Consider the following 23,042-nt stretch of genomic DNA (forward strand, 5'->3'; position numbering starts at 1 on the left):
GGAAAGACATGAATATTTGAGTATTGGGTATATAAATAACATCTTGAAAGGAGTATTTCATGGGAGCTGATAAGTTCAAGAGATGCCTAAAAACATGAAAGCATTAAAAAAAAAAATCACAGATCCTAACCTAAATTGGAGCTGAAGCAACCAAAGATTATAGAAGTCTCTAATCTTTGGAATGGACTCGGGGAAAATTGTGTCTTACAGTAACTTATTCCCTGGAACTGTTTTTTGTTTGTTTGTTGTTTATTTTTGTATATTTATTTATTTTTATTGGAAAGTCAGATATTCAGAGAGAGAAGAGACAGAGAGGAAGATCTTCCATCCAATGATTCACTCCCCAGTGGCCCTAACGGCCAGTGCTAGGCCAATCCGAAGCCAGGAGCTCTTCCAGGTCTCCCACACGGGTGCAGGGTCCCAAGGCTTTGGGCCGTCCTTGACTGCTTTCCCAGGCCACAAGCAGGGAGCTGGATGGGAAGCAGGGCCACCGGGATTAGAACTGGCACCCATATGGGATCCCAGATGTGCAAGTGAGGACTTTAGCTTCTAGGCTACTATGCCAGGCCCTATTTTTTTTTTGTTTGTAAGATTTATTTATTTTTATTGGAAAGTCAGATTTACAGAGAGACAAAGATCTTCCATCTGCTGGTTCACTCCCTAAGTGGCCACAACAGTCAGAGCTGAGCCGAAGCCAGGAGCCAGGAGCTTCTTCCTGGTCTCCCACACAGGTGCAGGGTCCCAAGGCTTTGGTCCGCCCTCGACTGCTTTCCCAGGCCACAAGCAGGGAGCTGGAAGGGAAGTGGAGCAGTCTGGATGTGAACCAGTGCCCCTGTGGGATGCTGGCACATGCCAGGTAAAGACTATAGCCACTGTACTCCCATGCCAGGCCACTGACCCTAAATCCCTTTGTAACTAGACTACAAGTCAGAATTAGCCATTTCTTGGGCTTCTTGTGGTGACAGCTTACTAGTTCTGTGCATCTGATGTGTTAGACCATTAAAAGAAAGTGGTAGCATCAGAAGTAGCAGGACATTTTGCAGATCAGGTGACCAGCAACAGGAAGGACACTGCTCCCTTTTCTGGCTGCAGGAGACAAGTACATGAGGCGCAGAGAGGCCAGCACTGGCCCAGGGCTCCCTGCTCCCCACCCCTACCCTCCACTCCTGCCCGCCCTCGCGTAGTTCCAGCCTTGGTGGGAACTCTGCCCCTCAGGGTCCCACGGACAACCCTGCAGACTCATGCACTGTGCCTGGCTTTCACCCCAGGGCCCAGGCCGGAAGCTGGCTGTGTTCTTAGGCAGGGGATTGGATTCTGTGTGGGTACCCTCTAACCTCATTACATTCATGGCTTTTTCCCTCTTCATAGTTCAGACAACTCAGTCTTTTCCAAATCAACAAATTCTCTGGTTGAAGTCAACATGTTTTGAAATGAAGACTCATGCAAATCTTTACTGATGTTCTATGCTAAATTACTAATCTTTGAGGATGGAAAGGGAATTTTGTTTTGTTGCAAATGAGCTTTGCTGATGTCATTAATTGCCTATTCTTTGTTTTTATGATGAATCATGCTTGGAGAACAGTTTCCGTGATAAATAATGAACATTGTGTGTAAGATGAAAGAGAGCCTTAGTTTTCATTTTTATAGCAATTTAGTTTGATGCTTCAACCAGGTCCATGGGAAGTGACACAGCTGTGAGCATGAGGGTTACAGTTCATTATGGCCTTTCTTTTGTAATCTCTTCATCCTGATAACTTTGTTTTCACACAAGTGACTGATTTCATTGATCTTTTTAATACACATTTTTGTGAATAATTTGCCCAGCCATATCACTGGAAAATGAGATGATCTCATTAAGTTTTTTTCTCTTGGTCTTTAAGTTGGACACACTTAAAGAAAACAACCTGAAAAATATGGAAGAGCTCAACAAGTCAAAGGAACTTCTGACTGTAGAGAACCAGAAAATGGAAGAATTTAGGAGAGAAATGTAAGTTGTTTCCTTCGAGCCTTGGAAGTTGTTTCGGATTGCACAAGTGAAAGCAATGCTAGTTTTTTTCTAACAGATCATAAAGTAACATTTCCTAACCACCCTTCTTCTCCCCTCTCTGTTGTATGCCACAGAGGTAGCCCCAGGGGACACCTGGAGCTCCAGCCAAGTTGAAGTGTCAGAATGAGCCACCTTAGGCAGGAGCTGCTGAGCAACGCCTGGGTACAAGGTGGTTGTAAAGCCTTGGGGAGGTGCAAGGTGAGCCAGAGGCTCCAGGCCACATGTGGGCTGCACGGCCAGTCTCTTCCCTCAGAAGTGGTAGACCCTGGTGTAATAAATCCCTCCAAATTGTGTCTGTAGGGTGAAAACCAGTGTTGTGGTCAAGGTTTTTCCAATATCTTGCTTTCTTTGAAAGGGTGACAGAGAGGGGAAGAGAGAGGAAGAATCTTCTCTCCAGTGGTTTACTTCCCAGATGGCCACAATGGCTGAGGCTGGGCCAGTCTGAAGCCAGGAGCCAGTCATTCTGTCTGGCCCTCCCACATGGGTGGCAGGTGCCCAGCTGCTTGAGTTGTTGTCCACTGCTTTTGCCAGGCTATTAGCAGGGAGCTGGCATGGAAGCCCAGGAGCACAGCCAGGATTCACCCTGGCCCTCTGATGTGGGAGGATGGCGGTGGTTCACCTCACCGCACCGCACTGGCACCCTTCACTGTTTTGGTGGCATGGGAATAAGTGTGGAATCTTCTGGAGAGGCTTCATTTTTGTTAAGGTTGCCCAACAGCTTGCTTCCTGTTTTTTTAGGCAGGTGGGCTGTTCATTCTCTGTTGATGCTGACATGTGCCTCTGCCTTCCATGTTTAGTTATTTTAGTTGCTGGAGATAGTTATGTATCAGGCATTTTAAAGGATGGTTACAGTGTAGACCTTAGTAGGTCTTTTATTCTGATACCCGCGGTGCATGAGCTTGACAATGCTAAGCCAGTTAACCTGGTGGACACTGAAGTCTAACTGGATCCAGTTAAGCTCAGGACACAGAAGCGAGTCATGTGCAGTTCTGCCCTTCAAGGGTTTGTGTTGTTTGTTTCTGATTGCAAAGCAGCGAGTCAGTGAGATTCGGGGAGAAGCAGCTTCCTGTCCCCAGGGTATCACCTCAGCACGCGGAGTTGCTCAAGCATGGCTGGAACTGCTGTGTGCCCAGTTCTTCAAGACTCTCCCAAAGCTCTCCCAAATCTCTCCCAAGGTCAAAGGCATCTGAACCGCTCCCCTGGCGAGTGGACAGCTCGCAAAGTTGGTGCTCCATTCCCTTCCCAACATCTGCCTGAATTACAGCAGTTCATTTACGTTTGTAGATTTTCAGTTGTGGGTATGTCAGAGAGGAGAGGTTTAGATCTCTGTGGCCTCTGAAAGCCAAATAATATGGATAAAGAAGGGGTCCCTGAGAGAGAGAAACTCATTCTGGCGCTTGCATTCAGCATTCACTTACATTCGTGTGTCTGTGGAGGGGTGTTCAAGTACTGGCAGGATTTCTTGTCTCCATGACACAAGTAGCTTTGCTCAGCTCAGCCGTTGCGGACACTGAGTTGACTCGAGTTCATTTGTGTTACACAGGCAGCTGGTGAGGGAGCATGCGAGTGGCACAACATCCCCTAGCCAGCCTCCCACTGTCATAGCCCCGCTTCTCAGCCCTCTGGGCCACGCTAGGTAACGAGGGGGCCGGCCAGAGGGGTCTAGGACCCCAGCCCGCAGGGCATCCTGCTTTTCACCCTGGACAACTGTTATTTTCCTTTGAGCTCCTCTGGGAACTCCACACTTCGGCCAGTCAGCTTCCATGTTCAGTGGAGAGTGATAATGAAAGGCTTTTCTCACGGACGTATCATTTTAGCTCTCAGGAAAAGCAATGTAAGCCATTCAATTTTCCTCAACTATTTATTTATTTATTTATTTATTTATTTTTTTTTTTTTTAGATTTATTTTATTTTTATTACAAAGTCAGATATACTGAGAGGAGGAGAGATAGAGAGGAAGTGGAGCTGCCGGGATTAGAACCAGCGGCCACATGGGATCAAGGCGAGGACCCCAGCCACCAGGCCACGCTGCCAAGCCCTATTTATTTATTTTTAAAGATTTATTTTTATTACAAAGTCAGATATACAGAGAGGAGGAGAGACAGAGAGGAAGATCCTCCGTCCGATGTTTCACTCCCCAAGTGAGCCGCAACGGGCCGGTGCGCACCGATCCGAAGCCGGGAACCAGGAACCTCCTCCAGGTCTCCCTCACGGGTGCAGGGTCCCAAAGCACTTTGGGCCGTCCTCGACTGCTTTCCCAGGCCACAAGCAGAGAGCTGGATGGGAAGTGGAGCTGCCGGGATTAGAACCGGTGCCCATATGGGATCCCGGTGCGTTCAAGGCGAGGACTTTAGCTGCTAGGCCACGCCACCGGGCCCAAGTATTTATTTTTATTGGAAAGGCATATCACGTTTACAGAGAGGAAAGACAAAGAGGAAGATCTTGCATCTGCTGGTTTAGTCCCCAAGTAGCTGCAATGGCCGGAGCTGAGCCGCTCTGAAGCCAGGAGCTTCTTCCTTGCAGGTGCAGGGTCCCAAGGCTTTGAGCTGTCCTCTCCTACTTTCCTAGGCCACAAGCCTAGAGCTGGATGCGAAGTGGAGCAGCGGGAATTGGCACTGAACCATCGTGGCAGGCCCAAACTAATTTTTATATTTAGTTAATTACCTGGTGCAGTAATGACGTTTAGAATATACAAGTGTACCTCAGAACGTTCATGGAAGATGGACCTAAAAGATAAGTTTATTCTGGTGCCAAGACCTTTGAAATCCAGGAAGACAAGGGTCTTTAAGAAGCATGAAAATGCATATTATTGAAAAGACTATATGGATTTAAAAAAAAATTCCCACCAAAATAGACTTGTCTTTTAATTCCATTTTTCCCCCACAGATCTTTGAAAGTATCCTTGCATCTATCATAATACATTTATGATGGATTTATTGGTAAAACATGTATACGTCAATATTAAAATGTTTATTTTAGTTTCTACTGTTTAAGATGTGCTCTCATATAGAAAAAAAATAGCTTCTTTAGAAATCATTAGATATATTTTTGTAGCTATTTTTAGACTCACTCCTTGAGTATTTTCAGAATTGGGGCTGCAAGAAACCTCTCCCCTAGGAAGTGCATGACATGAAAGCTACTTAGAAAAGCCGAAAAGTGTTCTCATAGTGGGGCATGGTGGCTGCTGCCCCGCCGTCACTGCAGTTCTGCTGCTGCTGGGCTGGCCGTGCGGTGTGGGTCAGCTGCTGCTGGGCTGGCTGTGCGGTATGGGGCTGCTGCTGGGCTGGCTGTGCGATGTGGGTCAGCTGCTGCTGGGCTGGCCTTGCGGTGTGGGTCAGCTTCTCCTGCTTCTGTGAGCTTCAGGTTTCTCAGCTTAGAACGTAGGTCATCACATTTACCTTCTGTTTGGAGGATTAAATAAGAAAACGTTGAAAGCAGTTTGTAGATTTTCAGACATTAAACATTTTTCTTTAGGCCAGTACAAGATCTTAATGTAAATTAAAGACTTGAACTTTACAAGTGAAAATAAAAAGTTTTTAAGTATTTGAAGTGTAGTTAGAGAGTGACACAGAGATCTTCCATCTACTGGTTCACTCGCCAAATGGCCACAACGGCTTGACGTCAGCCAGGCTGAAGCCAGGAGCTTCCTCTGGTCTCTCACATGGGTACAGGGCCCCAAGTACTTGGCTCATCCCCTGCTGCTTTCCCAAGTGCATTCGTAGGGAACTGGATCAAAAGTGGAGCAGCGGATCTTGAACCAGCATCCATATGATGCCTTTGAATGACTAAACACTTGAGACCAGAATTTTTTCTCTAATTGTCTTCACTTGCTAAATAAACAGCTCTGTAAAAAGCTTCAGACAGTATTCTAAGAGCTGCTTCATCAAGACTTCTGCCCCCAATTCACAAGGTCATACCAGTGTGGTATTAGAGGTTGATGCCGACATAAGAATTGAAAGCATTGAAGATGCCAAGCACTGCCACCCGTTAGACAGTCGAAGCTGAAGATAGATGTGTTCATGAATCAACGGATGGATTCATACCCAGATGACTGCTTCCAGAATCCAGCCACGTAGGACAGCTCGCTGAGGAGTTTGTGCAGCACCAGGATCCTTCAAAACTCAGAAATGCATCAAAATCGGCCGTAGTTAAGACCAAACTCCCCTGCCCAGGTGCCCTGCAGATTCAGACAGAGGACAGGGATAATGGGGAGATGTCTGGAGAGATCTTCCCTGTCCCTTTTCAAGTGCTGATATTCACAGTACAGGTTAACAGGCTCTATTATATTTCTATATGCTTTTAATTGTAAATTATTATTATACTATCAAAACAAGACACCTGTTATCTAACTAGAAAATCATTCCCTTTGGGAATTTAACCTGTGGTTATTGTAAAAATACATCCAGATTCCCCTCAGGGCTTAACTGTGGCAGCTATTGGTAAATGGGACCGTTGGCGTTTTATTTCTGCGAGAGAAAACCAGATTATGATATGTGCAGTTGGAACAGAGGATCTTGGCAGCCCGTTAGATGACGTTAGCTATTATCTAATAGACATACTCCTGGGACAGCAGGACTATACTGACCATCTTGTGAGTCATTTTATAACAAAATTTCCTTTTACGTATCAGGTCAGTGTAGGTGGTAGGAGAGTGGGCATGGTGTTTATCAGTTTTTTTCTTTAATGCAATCATTGTGGGCGACAGCTCTCAGCTGAGGGGTCCCAGCCATTCAGCCCCTCCTGTTATCGTGGCTCCCGGCGGGCACGTGACCCAGATATATTTTCCCCTGGTGCTGTGAAGCTGGTTGTCTCCCACAGTTTCTTTGCCTGCCTCGTTTCCATGGTAACCTTGCACTCACTGTCCTTGCAGAGAAACCCTGAGGCAGGCAGCAGCTCAGAAGTCCCAGCAGCTCTCAGCACTGCAAGAGGAGAACGTCAAACTTGCCGAGGAGCTGGGGAGAAGCAGGGACGAAGTCACAAGCCACCAGAAGGTCAGTGGGTGCCAGCTCTGCCGCTCTGTGCGGGCTGCTGGGAGTCCGCTGGGAGGCTCCTGGGAACCATGGCCGGTCGTCCCCAACAGGATCCAGAGGAACCCACGCCGGGCACCACCCCCACCCCAGTTTCCATGTGTGTTGCCCTGGGGTTTCGGGCAGGAGGGGATTGACAATTCCTCAGGGAGGAAAGGATCGTGGGCTTGGGACATTGGCAGCGACAAGAGCTTTGCCCGGCGGCCCCACTTCAATATTAATCAGGAAGGGGCCGCCTCTTCTCCCTGTGACGCTTCGATTTCAAAACTGTATTTTCTTTCAAGTTCTTTTGGTTTGGTCTTTTGGGTCTTCAAAAACTGGTTTTGGAAAAAAAAGATTCTAAGAATATGGACTTGGAATGAGGGTTGGCAGCTGACTTTTAAGTGTAAGTCTGCTTTTCCTTGTTTGAGTGAAGAGAACGTTACAACACTTCCTGATGGAGCCTGTTGCACGTGCACTCGCGTGCACTGCTGGAGGTGCAGTGTGTGTTGGAGCCAGAATGGACGTTAGCGACCCACAGCCCTTTGCTTCTGTGTTGGAACTGCAGGAGGTGGTCACTCGGGGGAGCACCCGTCTCCTCTGACAGCTGTTGCATCTGTCCTCAGAGCCGCAGCTGCTTCCCCACCCCCCATCTCTTTATAAACTACAAAAACTAATTCTCACTTGGGCTGGAGTAGTTTGTTGCCATAGTTTGGTCTGGTGAAATACTTTGTCGGAATTGCTGTAGGCCTGGAAGTGTGGGTTCCAGCTCTGCACTGTGTGTCAACCAGTAAAAGGAGCGCCACCTCCCTCCAGAGCCCAAGTAGCTGCTGCTGCGGCGGCTGTCGCTGGTCACTGGCATCTTGTGGTTCTTGCGAACAGCAGTTAATTCTCGCCATCTCTGAGATCAGGTGGCGCAAGTGTTATCCTAACGCAGAAAAGGGCACATGGAAACAGAAGGCAGCTGGAAACCTGCTCAGCGTCATTTAGCTGGTGCCAAGGTGGCGTTGTCGTTGTGTGACATGGGAACAGACGGGAATCAGAGTTACGGTGCCTGAACTCTCCTCTGTACATGAAACATCAAAGCTCACGTGAAACAGATGCCTTCTGGTCCAAAGCGGTTCCTTTTGCCCGTGGTGCCAGCCAGAACACCCGGAGTGTGTGGCATCTCTGAGGACTTGGGTGAGAAGCGGCCTGGCTGAGCATGCAGTCCATTCCTACCTTGTTTTCTCTCACTCGTCAGACGTTGCTGTGCAAACAGTGGGCTCTGAAAACAGGAGCAACGGTCCTCTTGCGGTCACCCTCTGCTCCTGTGCCTTGACCTGGCTGGACTCTGTCCCTGTGGATGGCAGCGGAAGGAGCTCGGAGAACAGGCACCATGGGCAAATGTTTCCCACGCTTCTCTCCGTCCTGGCCACTGCACTCTCAGCAGAGAGGGCCTTCAGTTGGCTTCCTGCTGAGAGTTTAAAATTTTAAAAGTTTAAAATCCGTCACTGTGCAGGGTATTAGGAAATAGCACCTAACCGAGCAGCTAAGAAAGCAGCTTCCTTTTGGGGAATGCGTACATTTTTAAGGTGTTTGTAGTTTCCTGTGTTTTACTCTGAAGAAACAAGTGGGTGTGAAATAAAGATGTGATAGGCTTAGATGATAGACTACTAGAGTTGATATTGCAGGTTGCATTTCCCTGGATACAGATATTTCAAAAGAGTGGAGAGAGTCACCATGTAAAATAACTAGTGGCCCAGTGCAGTAGCCTAGCAGCTAAAGTTCTTGCCTTCCACACACCTGGATCCCATATGGGTGCCAGTTCTAATCCCAGCAGCCCCACTTGTAAGCCCCACATGTAAGCCATGCCCAGAGCAGAATGTGCTGCTCCTCCGTGAAGGTGCTTTCACATAGCCTGGAAAAGCAAGATGTGGATCTGTCCCTGTCCGACACCCAAGCTCAAATTTCTCTCCACTGTTGTTTGTAAAGCAGTGTTGTAGACTCTGAGATCTTCTGGCCCAGTGGTCCCCAGTCACTGATGAGCCGTCTTCGCTCTTACAACCTTTTTTTCCCATTTTTTCATGTTCTTTTTTTCAACCTTTGATTACAGAAAAGTGTCACCATTCAGAGGCAGACACAGCAGTACAGTGCGCCCTGCACTCTGCTCCCATCGAGTCCCATTGACAATGAACTCAGGGCCACTCTTGTTAGGGACAGGAGGCGAGATGGCAAGAGGCAAAGAGAGAGAAAGAGAAAGAATCTTCCATTTGCTGGCAGATAAAGCCACCGCCTGCAAAACTGGCATCCCATCTGGGTGCCAGTTCATGTTCTGGCTGCTCCACTTCAGTCTGGCTCCCTGCTAATATGCCTGGGGGAATGGGCCAAGTGCTTGGGCTCCTGCCTCCCAATCAGGGATCGGAAGGACGCTCCTTGCTTCCGCCTGGCCTAGCTCTGGCTGGTGTAGCCATTTGGTAAATGATTCAGTGGATGGAAGATCTGTCTGTCTTTCTTTCTCTTGTAACTTCTGCCTTTCAAGTTATAAAAATAAATTAAAAACATGTTTGGGGGCCTGTACTGTGGCATAGTATATTAAACCTCAGCTTGTGTTGCTGGCGTCCCATGTGGACACTTGTTCAAGTCCCAGCTGCTGCACTTCCAGTGCAGCTCCCTGATAACCTGGGAAAGCAGCACAACATGGCCTAAGTTCTCAGGTCCCTCCACCCATGGGGGGGACCCAGACGGAACTCCTGACTCCTGGCTTTGACCTGGTCCAACTCTGAGCATTGTAGTCTTTTGGGGAGTGAATCAGTTGGGTGAAAAATCTCTTGGTTTCTTTTTTCTCAGAGTTGTAACTCTGCCTTTCAAATAAAAATAAATAAATCTTAAAAATAGTAAAAACATTAAGTTTGGCTCCTATTCCTTTTGCTTCCATTCATTCAAAACTTTTTTACTATTTCTGTGAATTATTCATGCATCAAAAACATATAGGAAGACAAGGAGCCTGCAGTGGCAAACTAGTATGTTGACCTTGGATTTACGATAAGTGCATGGTTGTGTTTACACACACATGTGTTTAAGCCTCCTTTAAAAAGCCCTCAGAGTGTATCATCACTGACATCTGTATGGCATCTGTCGCTGCAGACTGTGGGCTTAGCTTCTGCGCTCCTGCAAACCGCTACACCCTGGGCTAGCCTTTGGCTGCGAAAAGCAAAGCCGTCATGAGCTTTCCGGCCCTTTTGTTCTGGGAGTTGAAGACTCTTGTCTTGAGATGAACCTATTGGATCTCTGCGTTTTATTCTTTCCTCAACTAAAAACTCATGGACTGGAAATTTTTCTGTAACTCCATTGTCCTGTAGGCGAGCCAGGCGCTCAGAGAGTGCAGTAACCGGGCAGTGAGTGGGCATTGGACTAACCCTTGGGTCACACGAGTCCCCTAGCTGGTACATAACCTGTCGCAGCTCTCTCTGAACTGTCATGCTGGACCTGTGCTGTGTGGCTGGAGGAACCAGGACGCTCCCTGTGGACATTTTACTCATTCATCGCTCACTGAGTGCTTGGGATTTGCCCGGAGTTATTCAGGATGCTGGTATTGAATATTTCTAACTCATCTCCGTGAGGAATGGCAGCCAGGCTAGTCATTTCTGGACTTGTCAACTAGTGTCTGCACACACTCTGGCCTAGTGGCCACCTGCTCTGCTGCACTGCCGGGGGGAGGTGAGGGGTGTCATGGTGGGGGTGCAGGCACCTGCCTTCCCGCCCTGAGCCTGGAGGTGCCATGAGCAGTGGCTTCTCTGGAACTGTGCCATGAACTGAACCTTTTTTTTTTCCAGCTGGAAGAAGAAAGATCTGTGCTCAATAATCAGTTGTTAGAAATGAAGAAGAGGTAAGCTTGTGTGTGTGTGTGGAATGTACCACATGCTGCATGTGGTAGCTTGCTGTAGAAAGCAATGATTTTCCTAAATTCAGAAAGTAGCATTACGGTGGTTGCATTGCTCATCATGGACAGTTCATGAAAGTTCATCTGCAGGTTTCACTGTCGCTGAAGTAGGAAGATTTTAGTTTTTAAACCGTGTTCAGTTTTATTTATTCAGAAATGTCCTCAAGTCAGACGATACCACTGTCCCCTCCTTGTCCCAGTCACTCAGAGTACTGTAAGTTTACACGTTGCCGTCACCTGCACCCAAGGACTCATTTCAGTCCTAGAAGAAGCTGAAGTTTTAATAATAGGAAATACGATTTTAAAGGTTCCTATGTATTTAAAAAAAAAAAAACAGCTGTGACCTACTGTTCCTCTGTGACACTCGGATGACAGAGTCTCAGCTCGCAGTGTGACTTCCCAGTCCTGTTGGGGTGGGGATGGGCGTGGCCTGTCACCCACACTCTTGGGCAGGTGGGACCTGGAGGTGCCCAATGCTTTCCCTACCCACTAGGCTGCTGCACAATGTACTCCACAAGAGTAGCATGCTTTCTGGCTGATTAAAACAGAATTAAAAATAAGAGCAAAATAAGCGACTTAGAGTCCAATTCCTCGATGCCTCTGTAAAGTACTTTATTCCTCCTGCTCCAGGCAGAGCTGGCAGTGTCTCCGCCCCACTCAGGACAGACAGGTCCCTTGTCTCCTCCAGCCAGCGTAGCAGTAACTTAGGTGTTGGGACCTTATTTATTTAGCCCACACAGGTACCTGGATCCCATCAGCTTGGTCCACTGCACCTCTCGCTCTTCTGTTTCCCACTCAGAGTTACTCAAATGAATCCTCCTTCCAGGTCTCACTTAGCCCATGTGCACACCCCAGGGTGCATTTGTGTCTCAGCACGGCCCCTTGCGGCTGGCTGGACGGGGACTGTAAGGACCAGAGACTCCAGCTGGGGCTGGGCCTGGGCCTCGTTCCTGCCCAGGGTCAGCTCTGCCTCACACCGCCCCACCATGGGGTGGAGAGTGTTTAATTTTACATAAACAAGGTTCTGTTGCTTTAAACAAACCAGCGAGGGTGTGTGCAGCAATGAGAGGGGTTGGTCCTGCGGTTTCTGCAGACATGGGTGAAAATGTGACTATGGCTCTCCGTGGCACACACACACAGTGTCTTGTCTGGAAACAGACCAGGGGCTGGCATGGTGGGGCTAGAGAGGGCCGCGGGGCCAGGCGCTCAGGGCGAAGGAAGTGGCAGGTGCAGGCCCCAGGGTCCAGGTTCTGTGCAGTTCCCGTCTGTGGAGACTTGTAGTTGTTAATTGCCATTAAAAACAAAAGGTACTGGCTCCATTAGTGCTAGTGTGACTTTAACTCAATTGCATGCTGCTCAAAATAGGATTAGGCATATGGCCGTGGCCTGGAGAGAAGCCGAATGTGGGACTGTGAGATCTTTCCTGACTTGACTCGCTCTGTTCCCCCTCACACCCTTGTGTTCAGGAGCTTGTCTCTTGGACAGTCCTGCCAATCTTGACCAGAAAACATCAGTAAAAACAACAGTGTATTGGAACTAATTCAGACCTTTACATGTCTACTAAACATCAGTTTGGTAAAGAATTCCTATTTAGGTTTAGCTGAAAAACAGTTCAATGAGTTTATTGAGCCTAGAACATCAAGAAAAACTTGATGCACTCTTAATTTAAAAGCCTTGCAAGAACTTAAATCATGAAAGCATTTGATACGGTAGTTGTTCATGCAAGAACAGAGCAGGTAGCCAGCAGTGTTGTTTGGAAGTGCTAACTGCTCACCAGTAGGTAAGACAGCAGGTAATCCCTTCGTTCAGGTCCTGATGCTGAAGGGCAGAACCTAACTCCTGACTGGGATGAAGCCATTTGTCAGTAAGAAGTCAGCAACATTCTCGGGTATCTGTTGTTTCAGCCCTTGTAAACGTTGAATTGAAAGCCGTGTTTAGTTAGAGCTTTTACCCAAATATCCCGGTGTACTCACCTCTCTGCAAATTGGTTTCCAAGTTGAGCCAACCTCTCTCCAGACACCCTGCATCCGTGTAGCAGATAGAGCAGGGCAGTGCAGGATGGGGTGGGTGCTGGGAAGGACCCTGCCTCCGGGCGGTGGAGCTCCTTGCCCCCACCTCACTCATCCCCAGGTGTGGGGTCAGTGGAGACACCAGGATCTTCAGCACCGACTTTGGGAGCCAGGATTCTGCTAGGGCCACCCGGAGGTCTTCCTCGGGTGTGAGGCCTCAGCTGAGTTAGCTGTTCTGGCCCCTCAGTGGTCCCTGGGCTTGCAGTCCTGGACCCTGCCCCTTCGATGCTCCATGGGCCCAGGGTCTCCCACCATTCTGCCCCACCAGTGCTCTGTGGGCTCGCGTGCCTGCCCCGCCCCGTCAGTGTTTCGTGGGCTCAGTGCTCCTTGGGCTCGCGTGCCCGGCTCCGCCCCGTCAGTGCTCCGTGAGCTCAGTGCTCCATGGGCTCAGTGCTCCGTGGGCTCGTGTGCCTGCCCCGCCCCGTCAGTGCTCCGTGGGCTCACATGCCTGCCCCGCCCCGTCAGTGCTCCGTGGGCTCAGTGCTCCATGGGCTCAGTGCTCCATGGGCTCAGTGCTCCATGGGCTCAGTGCTCCGTGGGCTCGTGTGCCTGCCCCGCCCCGTCAGTGCTCCGTGGGCTCACGTGCCTGCCCCGCCCCGTCAGTGCTCCGTGGGTTGCTGACTGTCTGTCTGAGCTGGCGCTCCTGATGACTGCTCATCTCACCCCTCTCTCTTCCCTTCCCACTCTTGCTTCCTTTGCTATATCTGTGTGTCTTTAATGGTAAGACTAAAGAAAGTCTATCCACGTTATAATCAATAAATTTCACATATTTTTAGTAAACCAAATTGTCGTATATATATTTTTGGCTGCCTTTGTCCCTCCGTGTCTTGCTTTTGTTTGTAAAATATCCTGAGCCATACACGCGTGCACACACCCAAGCACACAGACTTCTTTTGGGTATCCCTACACAGCAAGGAACTGCAGTGCAAATTTCACTCTCCTTACTGTATTTGCATTTCTCTTCGCGTTTCTAATATCTGGTTCCTGTTACCTTGCATTTTAAAAGCTTGCCCAGTAACACTTTAAGGCATTTGCTGCATCACTGGAGTATATTTCTTGCGTAAGTAGTAAGAAAAGAATCTGGGTGGTCTGTCCACCTCTGGGCACGAGAGGAAAAGGGTCCTGACCTGCTAGCTCCTCTCCCATGTTGGGCCTCAGTACTGCTGAGTCATTGTAGCCAGGCAAGCAGAACATGTGACTCAGGCCCCTCCTGGTCCGTGCAGAGCACTCAGGGCTTGGCCCAAGCAGCCACTCATGAAGATCTGTAACCGAGAGCAGCTGGCATGGCGTGCTCGCCCTGCCCTTTAGTTAGCTCACAGCTCTCATCTGAATGCAGCATCCTCTGATTGCTGGAGTGTTCCACAGACGCTCTTAGGAAGCGGCCTGGCTGGCAGGGGTGTGCAGATGATGGGTGGAGAGTTGGGGAGCAGCACCAGACCACGCCCATCCCTGTGTGCTGCTGCCAGCGGCCGTCAGCTCTTCCCCTAGCACCTGGAGTCAGTGGGATCTCGGGATCTTCCAGCCACAGTGAAGTTCCTACGGTTGCTCCATGAGACACTACCTAAAAACCCTTTTTCTCAGATTTGTTGTATTCATAACTCATGGCCAGTGAGGCTCTGGACAGACTAAACAGCCAAACAAGTTTAATGGAAACTTTGGGAGCCCAAGACTCCTGGCATCATTAGATAACATCAGATATGTGGGGGGAAAAAAAAGTCTAACATTTCTTCCATTTATTTTGAAAAATTTTGTTTAACTAAAAGAGTGGGGCGCAGCACAGTAGCCTAGTGGCTAAAGTCCTCACCTTGTATGTACCAGGATCCCATATGGGCACTGGTTTTAATCCCGGCAGCCCTGCTTCCCATCCAGCTCCCTGCTTGTGGCCTGGGAAAGCAGTCGAGGACGGCCCAGAGCCTCGGGACTCTGCACCCGCGTGGGAGACCTGGAAGAGGCTCCTGGCTCCTGGCTTCGGATTGGCTCAGCTCCAGCCATTGCAGCCACTTGAGGAGTGAATCATTGGACAAAAGATCTTCTTCTCTGTCTCTCCTCCTCTCTGTATATCTGCCTTTCCAATAAAAATAAATAAATCTTTAAAAAGGAAAAAAAAAAAAGAGTGACAGGGAGGAGACCGAGAAAAAGAACTGTTTATATGTTGCTTCAGTGTGCAGATAGTCCCAGCAGCTATGGCTGCGCCAGACTGGGGCCAGGAGCTAGAACTCCAGCAGGACCTCCCTCCAGAGGTGGGCAGCTCCTGCTGCCTCTGCCGGCACATCAGCAGGAAGCTGGATCGTAAGCAGAGCAGCCAGGACTCGAACTGCTGCTCTGGCATCAGATGTTGGCATTGCAAGCAGGGCCTTAATCTGCTCTTCCACAGTGCTGTGCCGCGCTCCACCGTTTCTTTCACTTAAATTGCGCTGGGGTGCACGTTTGGCCTGGCAGTTCAGGTGCCACTTGGGATCCTGCAGACCCATCCCTGGTCTGTGCCCAAGCTCTGCTCTCATGCCCGCTCCCTGCTAACGCACCCCCTGGGAGGTGGCAGCACAAGGCTCAGGGCCTGGGCTCTTGCCACTGACATGGGAGACCGTCCCACCTGTTGTTGGCCTGTGAGGACCGAAATCTGCAGGCAGAAACCCTGTCAGCTTTTCAAATTCAAAATGCCAGTACGTTTTTACAAACTGACATCTGTGGTTTCCTCTGAACTTGAACGAGGTGCATCTCCGTGGGGCGAGGGTGCCGACGGGCAGAGCACGGGGTGTCAGTGTGAGATTCTTTTCTTACTACGTCTGCTCCTGGAGCGTTAACATGTAAGCCACACGACCAGATAAATGCAACACGGTATAATTTCATCCTGAGAGTCGCAGTCCACCACGCACCATGAGAATTCTGTAATTCGTGTGCCGGATATCTTGGGTCTCACTAACCAGACACACACCCTGCCATTTCTAACCTGGGCCTCAGTTTCCTGTTCCTCCAGCTGGTGGGAAGACAGGCTAAGCCATCACACCCAGACTTGGGCCTGCGCCCCCGGGGTCAGCCTCTGACTGTCTCCTCCTGTTTCGTTTCTCCTGAAGAATTTTTTGCAATACATGTTCTTTCTTCTCATTTGTTTCACATGGCGCACAATTAAAAAAAAAAAAAAAAAAGGTGCTCACGGGAGAGTTGCACGGGCCACAAAGCCAGCCTGCCCCTAGCGTGCACATCTTACGTAACCATGTGCATTTACCGAAACCAAGACGCCACGTTGGCACAGGCTTTATTGAGCCATCCCCATGTGGCCCCTGAAGCCTCTCTCCCCATTCAGGATCCAAGCTGGGACAGCACCTGGCCTCAGCTGTCCCCACCCCCCCGGCCTCTTTCCTCCCATGACAGCCTGGCCGCCCAGGTCTCCTGGTCTGAGCAGCTCGGAGGAGCCCAGTCCAGGCCCCGCCCCATCGCCCTGTCCTTTCCCTCACCCCAGCCTCACCCTCACTCTGTTGACTCCACCTCCCACCCCCGCCTGGCAAACCACACTGCCATCCCTATCCCATTCCCATGAGCGGTTCAGTGTGGCTGGAGAAGAGGAGCCCTTCCACAGGTGCTGAGGGCTGAGCCCGTGCCACTGCCTTGGCCCACGAGATCCTAAAACGCATTCTCGGAACTGGCTCAAACGTCACTGAAATTAGTGAGAACCAAGTGATATTTCCAGCATAACACGCTCTGCATGTCATCTGTATAGCCGCTTTGCATGCGTGTACTTCAGTTGTCGTTATTGCCTGGTGATGGTTTATTCCGGAAGTAACAAAATTCAATCTGGGGCTAGATTTTGGTATAGTGCTTGGAGCAGTGCAACAGCTTCTTTCTTTTTTTTAATTCTACATCTTCCAGATTTCTTAACTTGTCTCTTTAAGTTCAAATGGATACAGTGATATGCAGATTCTGACATGTCTATACCTAGGTAAACTTTTTCTCCCCTCACAGTAAGTAGAATTTCAAGTAAAATTTTGTGAGCCCTTACTAGCCTAAATTCCCCTATAAAACTCCCCTAGTATATATATGTATATACATTTGTTTTTCATGTTGATGTTACTGGAATCAGTTGCACACTGCCTATTCCTGGCTGATTTCTGGATCTTTGAACTCTTTGGTCTTTTAGAGAATCCAAGTACATCCAAGATGCAGACGAAGAGAAGGCTTCCTTGCAGAAGTCCATCAGCATCACCAGTGCCTTGCTCACCGAGAAAGACGCGGAGCTGGAGAAGCTGAGGAATGAGGTAGAGGACTGTGGCGGCGGGCTGGTGTGGGCTGGTGTGGGCCGGCGGTGGGCCATCGGTGGGCTGGCATGGGCTGGCGTGGGCTGGCGTGGGCCACTCTGGCCGCCCTCGCGGCCCCCGGGCTCCAGCACATTCCCGTGTTTCAGGTCACCGTGCTCAGGGGAGAGAACGCCTCGGCCAAGTCCCTGCACTCTGTCGTGCAGTCTCTGGAGTCAGACAAGGTCAAACTTGAGCTCAAGGTGAAGAACCTGGAACTTCAGCTCAAGGAGAACAAGAGGCAGCTGAGCAGCTCCTCAGGTAAGACGAGGGCCACCTGGTCCCGGGACCGCGAGGGCCCCTCTTCCAGGCCTCCCTAAGCCCGACGGGTGTTATCATCTGAGAGGGTGGGGGACAGCTGCCATCCCAGCAGTGCAAAGCCAGGGCGAAGGGGGTGTTCCTTAGGTGGAGAGTGACTGTTGCTTCTTTCCATGGGGGGTGTGGCTGGTGACAAGAGGACAGGAGCGCGTCCTGCTGTTGTCACCTGTGACCGCATCCACAATGTCCACCTGAATAGTTCTCAGCGGGGGAACAAGATCATGAGGGAGTTGTTAAAATCATCCTCCCCTTTGCCCCTTCCTTTCAATATAAGGTAACACTGATCCTCAGGCCGAAGAGGATGAGCGAGCCCAGGAGAGCCAGGTACGTGTGGTTTCCTCCCCGTCAGGTGCCGAGGCGCTGGCTCTGGAACACACAGCGCAGCCGTAGTGCTCACGTCAGACAGCGACATGCCTTCCTCCAGAGCCTGCCCCCTTTCTGCTCAGGTGCCCGGCCCCCAGACAAGCACTGCCTACTGTAGCGGATCAGGCAGAAGCCGGGCCTTGCTCCGTCTCCCCGTCCCACTCCTTGTGGGCAGCTCTCCTTTTGGGCCTGGGCTGATACTTCTGCAGGAAGTAAAACTGCTCTGGCCAAGGGTCCATGGCTAATCTTGACCATTAGAAAAACTTGGATTCTGGAAAACTCCATCCCCTAAGGTCAGAATTAACAAAGCAAATGAATTTTCAAGGTAGAATTACCTGGAGGTAAAGCTCTATTTGGAAGCACAGTTGCATGTGAGCAGGGAATTCACCTTTTTTTTTTTTTTAAGATTCATTTATCGGAAAGGCAGATTTACAGAGAAGGACAGATCTTCCATCTGCTGGTTCACTCCCCAAATGGTCACAGTGGCCAGAACTGAGCCGATCCAAAGCCAGGAGGTCTTCTGGATCTCCCACACGGGTGCAGGGTCCCAAGGCTTTGGGCCGTCCTCCACTGCTTTCCCAGGCCACAGGCAGGGAGCTGGAGGGGAAGTGGAGCCGCCGGGATCCGTGATTAACAGTGTTCTCTCTTCCCCCCTTCCTCTCTGCTTCCGTTTGTTTCATCTGCTGCTGACAACACTTTCCTTCCCATCAGCAAATGGTTTGTTTTATGTTTCCTAATTTCTGTGTGTGTGAGTGTGTGTGTGTGTGTGTCTGTGTGTGCAGGCACGCAGTTCCCACCATATGCGCTTTTGTAGCTTTTTCCTATAAAAGAGCTTGCAGCTGGAGAATGACTTGCTTGAGAAGGGAAAACAGGCCTCCATGAAGCTTGGGGAAAGTGTGCATCATGGAAAAAGCAACATTTAGATTTCAAAATAGTCTTCCATGAAATCTCTTGGTGACCGAGGGTGGCCATCCTCAGAGGTGACCTCCCGGTTGCTGGGAGCTGTTGGCGTTCCACAGGCGAGACCATAGGGGCGGCTGCCCCAAGATACCCACCGTGTCTTCAAAAAGTGAAACACAAGGCCACGTGTGAACATGTGGGACTGTGTGTACTGAAGTTTTTATTATTTGTAGCGGGAGAAGAACTTCTATATATACTCGTAGGAAAGCGCCCCTGGCTCAGAAGCGCTCATCCAGCCAAGGGTGCTCCTTCCGGGGCCGTCTTGTCCCTGCTGCCCAGTCCCCGACGCAGGTGCTGTCATGAACGCAGCTGAGAGAAACTGCTCCCCTCTGAAAACCCAGCACCTCTGTTCTCCCCTGACCGTGGGGAGTCAGCCTGAACCTCATGTCTAACATCCTGGGCTACTTCGGGTGTCCCATGGAGAACCAACCGCTCAAACCTTTTCAAAGTCGTGTGTGTGTGTTTTTATCAGACAAAAGGAGAAAAACTTCCCCCCAAGTGTCTAGAAATGTAAGATAACTTCTGAAGAATGACACATACTGAAATATAACTTTCAATGTGTTCAAATACGGGAAAGTACTTGCTGGGTGAACACAGGTGCAAGAAGTTGACAGGTAGAAAGGGAGAGGCTGGTGCAGCACATCCCCAGGGCGTGGCGGGGGCTTGGCTCTTCACAGTCCGGCTCAGCATTCCTGTCCCTGGCAGAGCGCGGCGGCCCCTCTGTGAGGTCCCCACGCTGGGTGGTCCCAGCAGGAGGGTGCAGCACATCCCCAGGGCGTGGCGGGGGCTTGGCTCTTCACAGTCCGGCTCAGCATTCCTGTCCCTGGCAGAGCGCGGCGGCCCCTCTGTGAGGTCCCCACGCTGGGTGGTCCCAGCAGGAGGGTGCCCATGATGCCTTCTCCGTACTCAAGGTTACCTGTGTCTTAGATGTCTTACATATCTTTCTTCTTTTAAAATCAGATTGATTTCCTAAATTCAGTGATAGTGGACCTGCAGCGGAAGAACCAAGACCTCAAGACGAAGGTGGAGATGATGTCTGAGGCAGCGCTGAACGGAAACGGCGAGGACCTGAGCAGTTACGACAGGTACAGCGCACTGCGCCCCGACATAGCCGCGTCCACCCGTGTCGGTGTTCTCAGTTAGGCTAGTGGAAAGCAGAATCAGGCCGCACTGCTTGTGGTTACCCTGCTGGCCGTGGACGCCTGCAAACCTGGCCGGAGACACCCCTAAGACCAGAAACTCAGTCTGGACTGAGTTTCTTGCTTTAAATTTTTTAGATGTACTTATTGCTGGAAGTCATATTTTACAGAGAGGAGAGAAAGAAAAATCTTCCATCCACTGGTTCACTTCCCAAGTGGCCACAACAGCCAGAACTGAGCCATTCTGAAGCCAGGAGCCAGGAGCTCTTCCAGGTCTGCCACATGCGTGCAGGGTCTGAAGGCTTTGAGCTGTCCTCAACTGCTTTTGCAGGCCATAAGCAGGGAGCTGGATGGGAAGTGGAGCAGCCGGGATGCAAACCAGTGTCCACATAGGATCCTGCACTTGCAGGCGGAGGATTAGCTACCTGAAACATCATGGCAGCCCCAATTCTTGCTTATTTTGAGAAATTCTTTTCTGGTATAACTGTCCCCGTTTGTTCTGACCACAGCCCTCCTTCCCGTGTTCACCTTGCAGTGATGACCAGGAGAGGCAGTCCAAGAAGAAACCCCGCCTCTTCTGTGACATCTGTGACTGTTTTGATCTGCATGACACGGAGGACTGTCCCACCCAGGCACAGACATCGGAGGACCCTCCGCACTCCACGCACCATGGCAGCCGCGGCGAGGAACGCCCCTACTGCGAGATCTGCGAGATGTTTGGGCACTGGGCCACCAACTGCAACGATGACGAGACCTTCTGACGGAACCTCAGGCCAGCATCGCGGGTGGGCGCACGCCCCGAGAACTCATGCTACCTTGACCTCCCCATCCCTCGACAAATCTAAGAAAATATTTTGGTCTTCAACAAGTCGTCCTGTTAGTCTCCCCCTCCCAAGTTAGACTAATAAACATTGGGTAGGTGAGTTTTCACCTCTCCTGTTCTCTGGATCTTTCAGTCTGGAGACATGGCAGCAGAGGCCATTACACCTGTTTGTCCCTAGAGAAACCTCACAAAGCAATCCTCACCCCTACCTTATTTAAATACCTTTAAATTATGCCGTTATTTTTCATATTTGCACTAAAATATTTCCAGGCTGCATTTTTTCTTTTTCTTTTTTTGTATATTTAGAAGTTTGTGGGTTTTTTTAATGAATCTTTGACACTGGAATGAGTTGAAAAAAACGTGCTATTTTGCATTTTCACTGACTTGTTAATAAGTCTTTTATTCCTAATCAAGAAAATAGCTGAGCTCTTTGCACTACCCGTTATCTGTGGTGCCTTTTTATCAGGCTTGACAATGAGCAGGTAGGATCGAAAATCCTGAAGCAGCAGAGGCGGCGTGAGGACACTTGGAAGCAGGTGCCTGCACGCGCTCACCCCCCTCCTGGGCTGTTCTGCGTCCATTTTGCATTCTTCCAGCTTCCATATAGTATTGTGTATATACATATATTTTTAAAGAAAGATCTATATTTTGGAACCAAATATACACAGCGTGTCTTTCTTTGCAGATTTTTACGTTTAAATGATCTTCAGGATACAATAAACTAAGCCTGAAACAGCATCAAGTGGCGTTGCAACTGTTTTCTTCCCTTTTGTTTCATTTTGCTTATCTAGGAGAATTTTTTTTCTTTCTCTAGTACTATCCGCAGAAGCCAAGCAGACCACTAGAAACACCAAACTTAATCTACCGTCTTCCTTTACACGTTTTTAAAAACTGTATTTTTACATGAATGTATGATGAGAAATTCAACAACAGTTTTGGATTTTCTTATCACAAAAAAGTGAAGGACCTCAGTGAACAGGAGTGTTTATCAACCAGTCTGAATCTATTTATCTTTCTTTGAATGTCTTCTCAAGTATGTAAAAATAGAATGTATCTTCCACGCTACATGTACCATAAGAACAGCTAAAACTGTATATATACCTTGGATGTATTTTTCCCCTCCAGATTATCAACTGTGTGCTGGCTAAGTGACTATTAAGTAAATCTGTTCCCAGATGAAACTTTTAGTTATAAATCCAAGAGGACTTGTTTCAGAATCAAAACATGATGTAAAACAGTGTTAAAACTCAAGCAAAAAAAAAAGTGTTCTGTATCCACTTTAATAAAAGAGTATTTTTTGTCAACGAGAGCCAACACATCATTACCTGCTTTATTGTTTACAATGGTTTTCTTAAAATATGCAAACTTCATAGGCCCAAATAGCGATCTTGCTGCTAAACAGCTCTTTAGAAATAAGTTGTATCAAAGTGTTGGGTGACCTACTCGGGATGAAATAAACCCATAACGTTGTTACCCACCATCCCACGCCAAAAATACGTGGCACCAAACGGCGTCACTTGGCGGCCAGCGCTTGTTAATCCGTGACATTTCCCGAGCTGTGCGGATGAGCGACCACGCAGGAATACACTGTAAAGATCAGTGTCGGGGGCGGGCCACCTGGTGCTGGGGACCCCGCGCGCCCCCCGGTCCGTCGTGGCGCCCAGTGCACCCCACTTGCACCTGCTGAGCTCTCCCGGTCCGTCGTGGCGCCCAGTGCACCCCACTGCACCTGCCGAGCTCAGCGGGGGTTCCCGCGGGTGTAGGACCCAGAAGGGCCTGTCACCTTGGGATCCACACCTCTGCGGTGACATGGAGACTCCCTCCACCACCCCATCGTTTCCCAGCCTCCCCACGTGGCACTGGGCCCAACACCCCGTGAATGAAGCCCCTCCGTCCCAGCTGGCCACTTCTCACACGCAGGCTCGGGGTCACTGTCATAATTACATGTCTGCTGTCCCCCCGCCCTGGACCATAAAACCTTAGCTCATAAACGTTCAGCACCGTCTGATGAACAGAATTTAAACGATTTCCATTTAAATCGCAAGTTATACCACAACACCATCGCAATTTTTGGACGTCACACGTGAGCACAATCTCAACTTTAAATTC

At 49.5% G+C, this 23,042-nt stretch overlaps 1 protein-coding gene across 11 annotated transcripts in view; it reads left to right on the forward strand.

The window, feature by feature from the left end:
• Positions 1-22,237, forward strand: part of CLIP1 (CAP-Gly domain containing linker protein 1) — an 81,248-nt gene extending 59,011 nt beyond the window's left edge. For 6 of the 11 annotated variants that reach the window (XM_058656951.1, XM_058656948.1, XM_058656952.1 and 3 more), the window contains 8 exons: positions 1,881-1,987; positions 6,918-7,038; positions 10,869-10,921; positions 17,177-17,294; positions 17,441-17,591; positions 17,923-17,978; positions 19,932-20,056; positions 20,646-22,237. In XM_058656951.1, the coding sequence (XP_058512934.1) occupies positions 1,881-1,987; positions 6,918-7,038; positions 10,869-10,921; positions 17,177-17,294; positions 17,441-17,591; positions 17,923-17,978; positions 19,932-20,056; positions 20,646-20,871 (957 nt within the window). In that variant the 3' untranslated portion in view covers positions 20,872-22,237. The remainder of the gene's footprint in view (positions 1-1,880; positions 1,988-6,917; positions 7,039-10,868; positions 10,922-17,176; positions 17,295-17,440; positions 17,592-17,922; positions 17,979-19,931; positions 20,057-20,645) is intronic. The other 5 variants (XM_058656950.1, XM_058656953.1, XM_058656954.1 and 2 more) reach the window with 1 other exon arrangement.
• Positions 22,238-23,042: the final 805 nt, after the last annotated feature.

Source organism: Ochotona princeps, chromosome 29 (genome assembly GCF_030435755.1).
Source record: "Ochotona princeps isolate mOchPri1 chromosome 29, mOchPri1.hap1, whole genome shotgun sequence".
NCBI lineage: Eukaryota > Metazoa > Chordata > Mammalia > Lagomorpha > Ochotonidae > Ochotona > Ochotona princeps.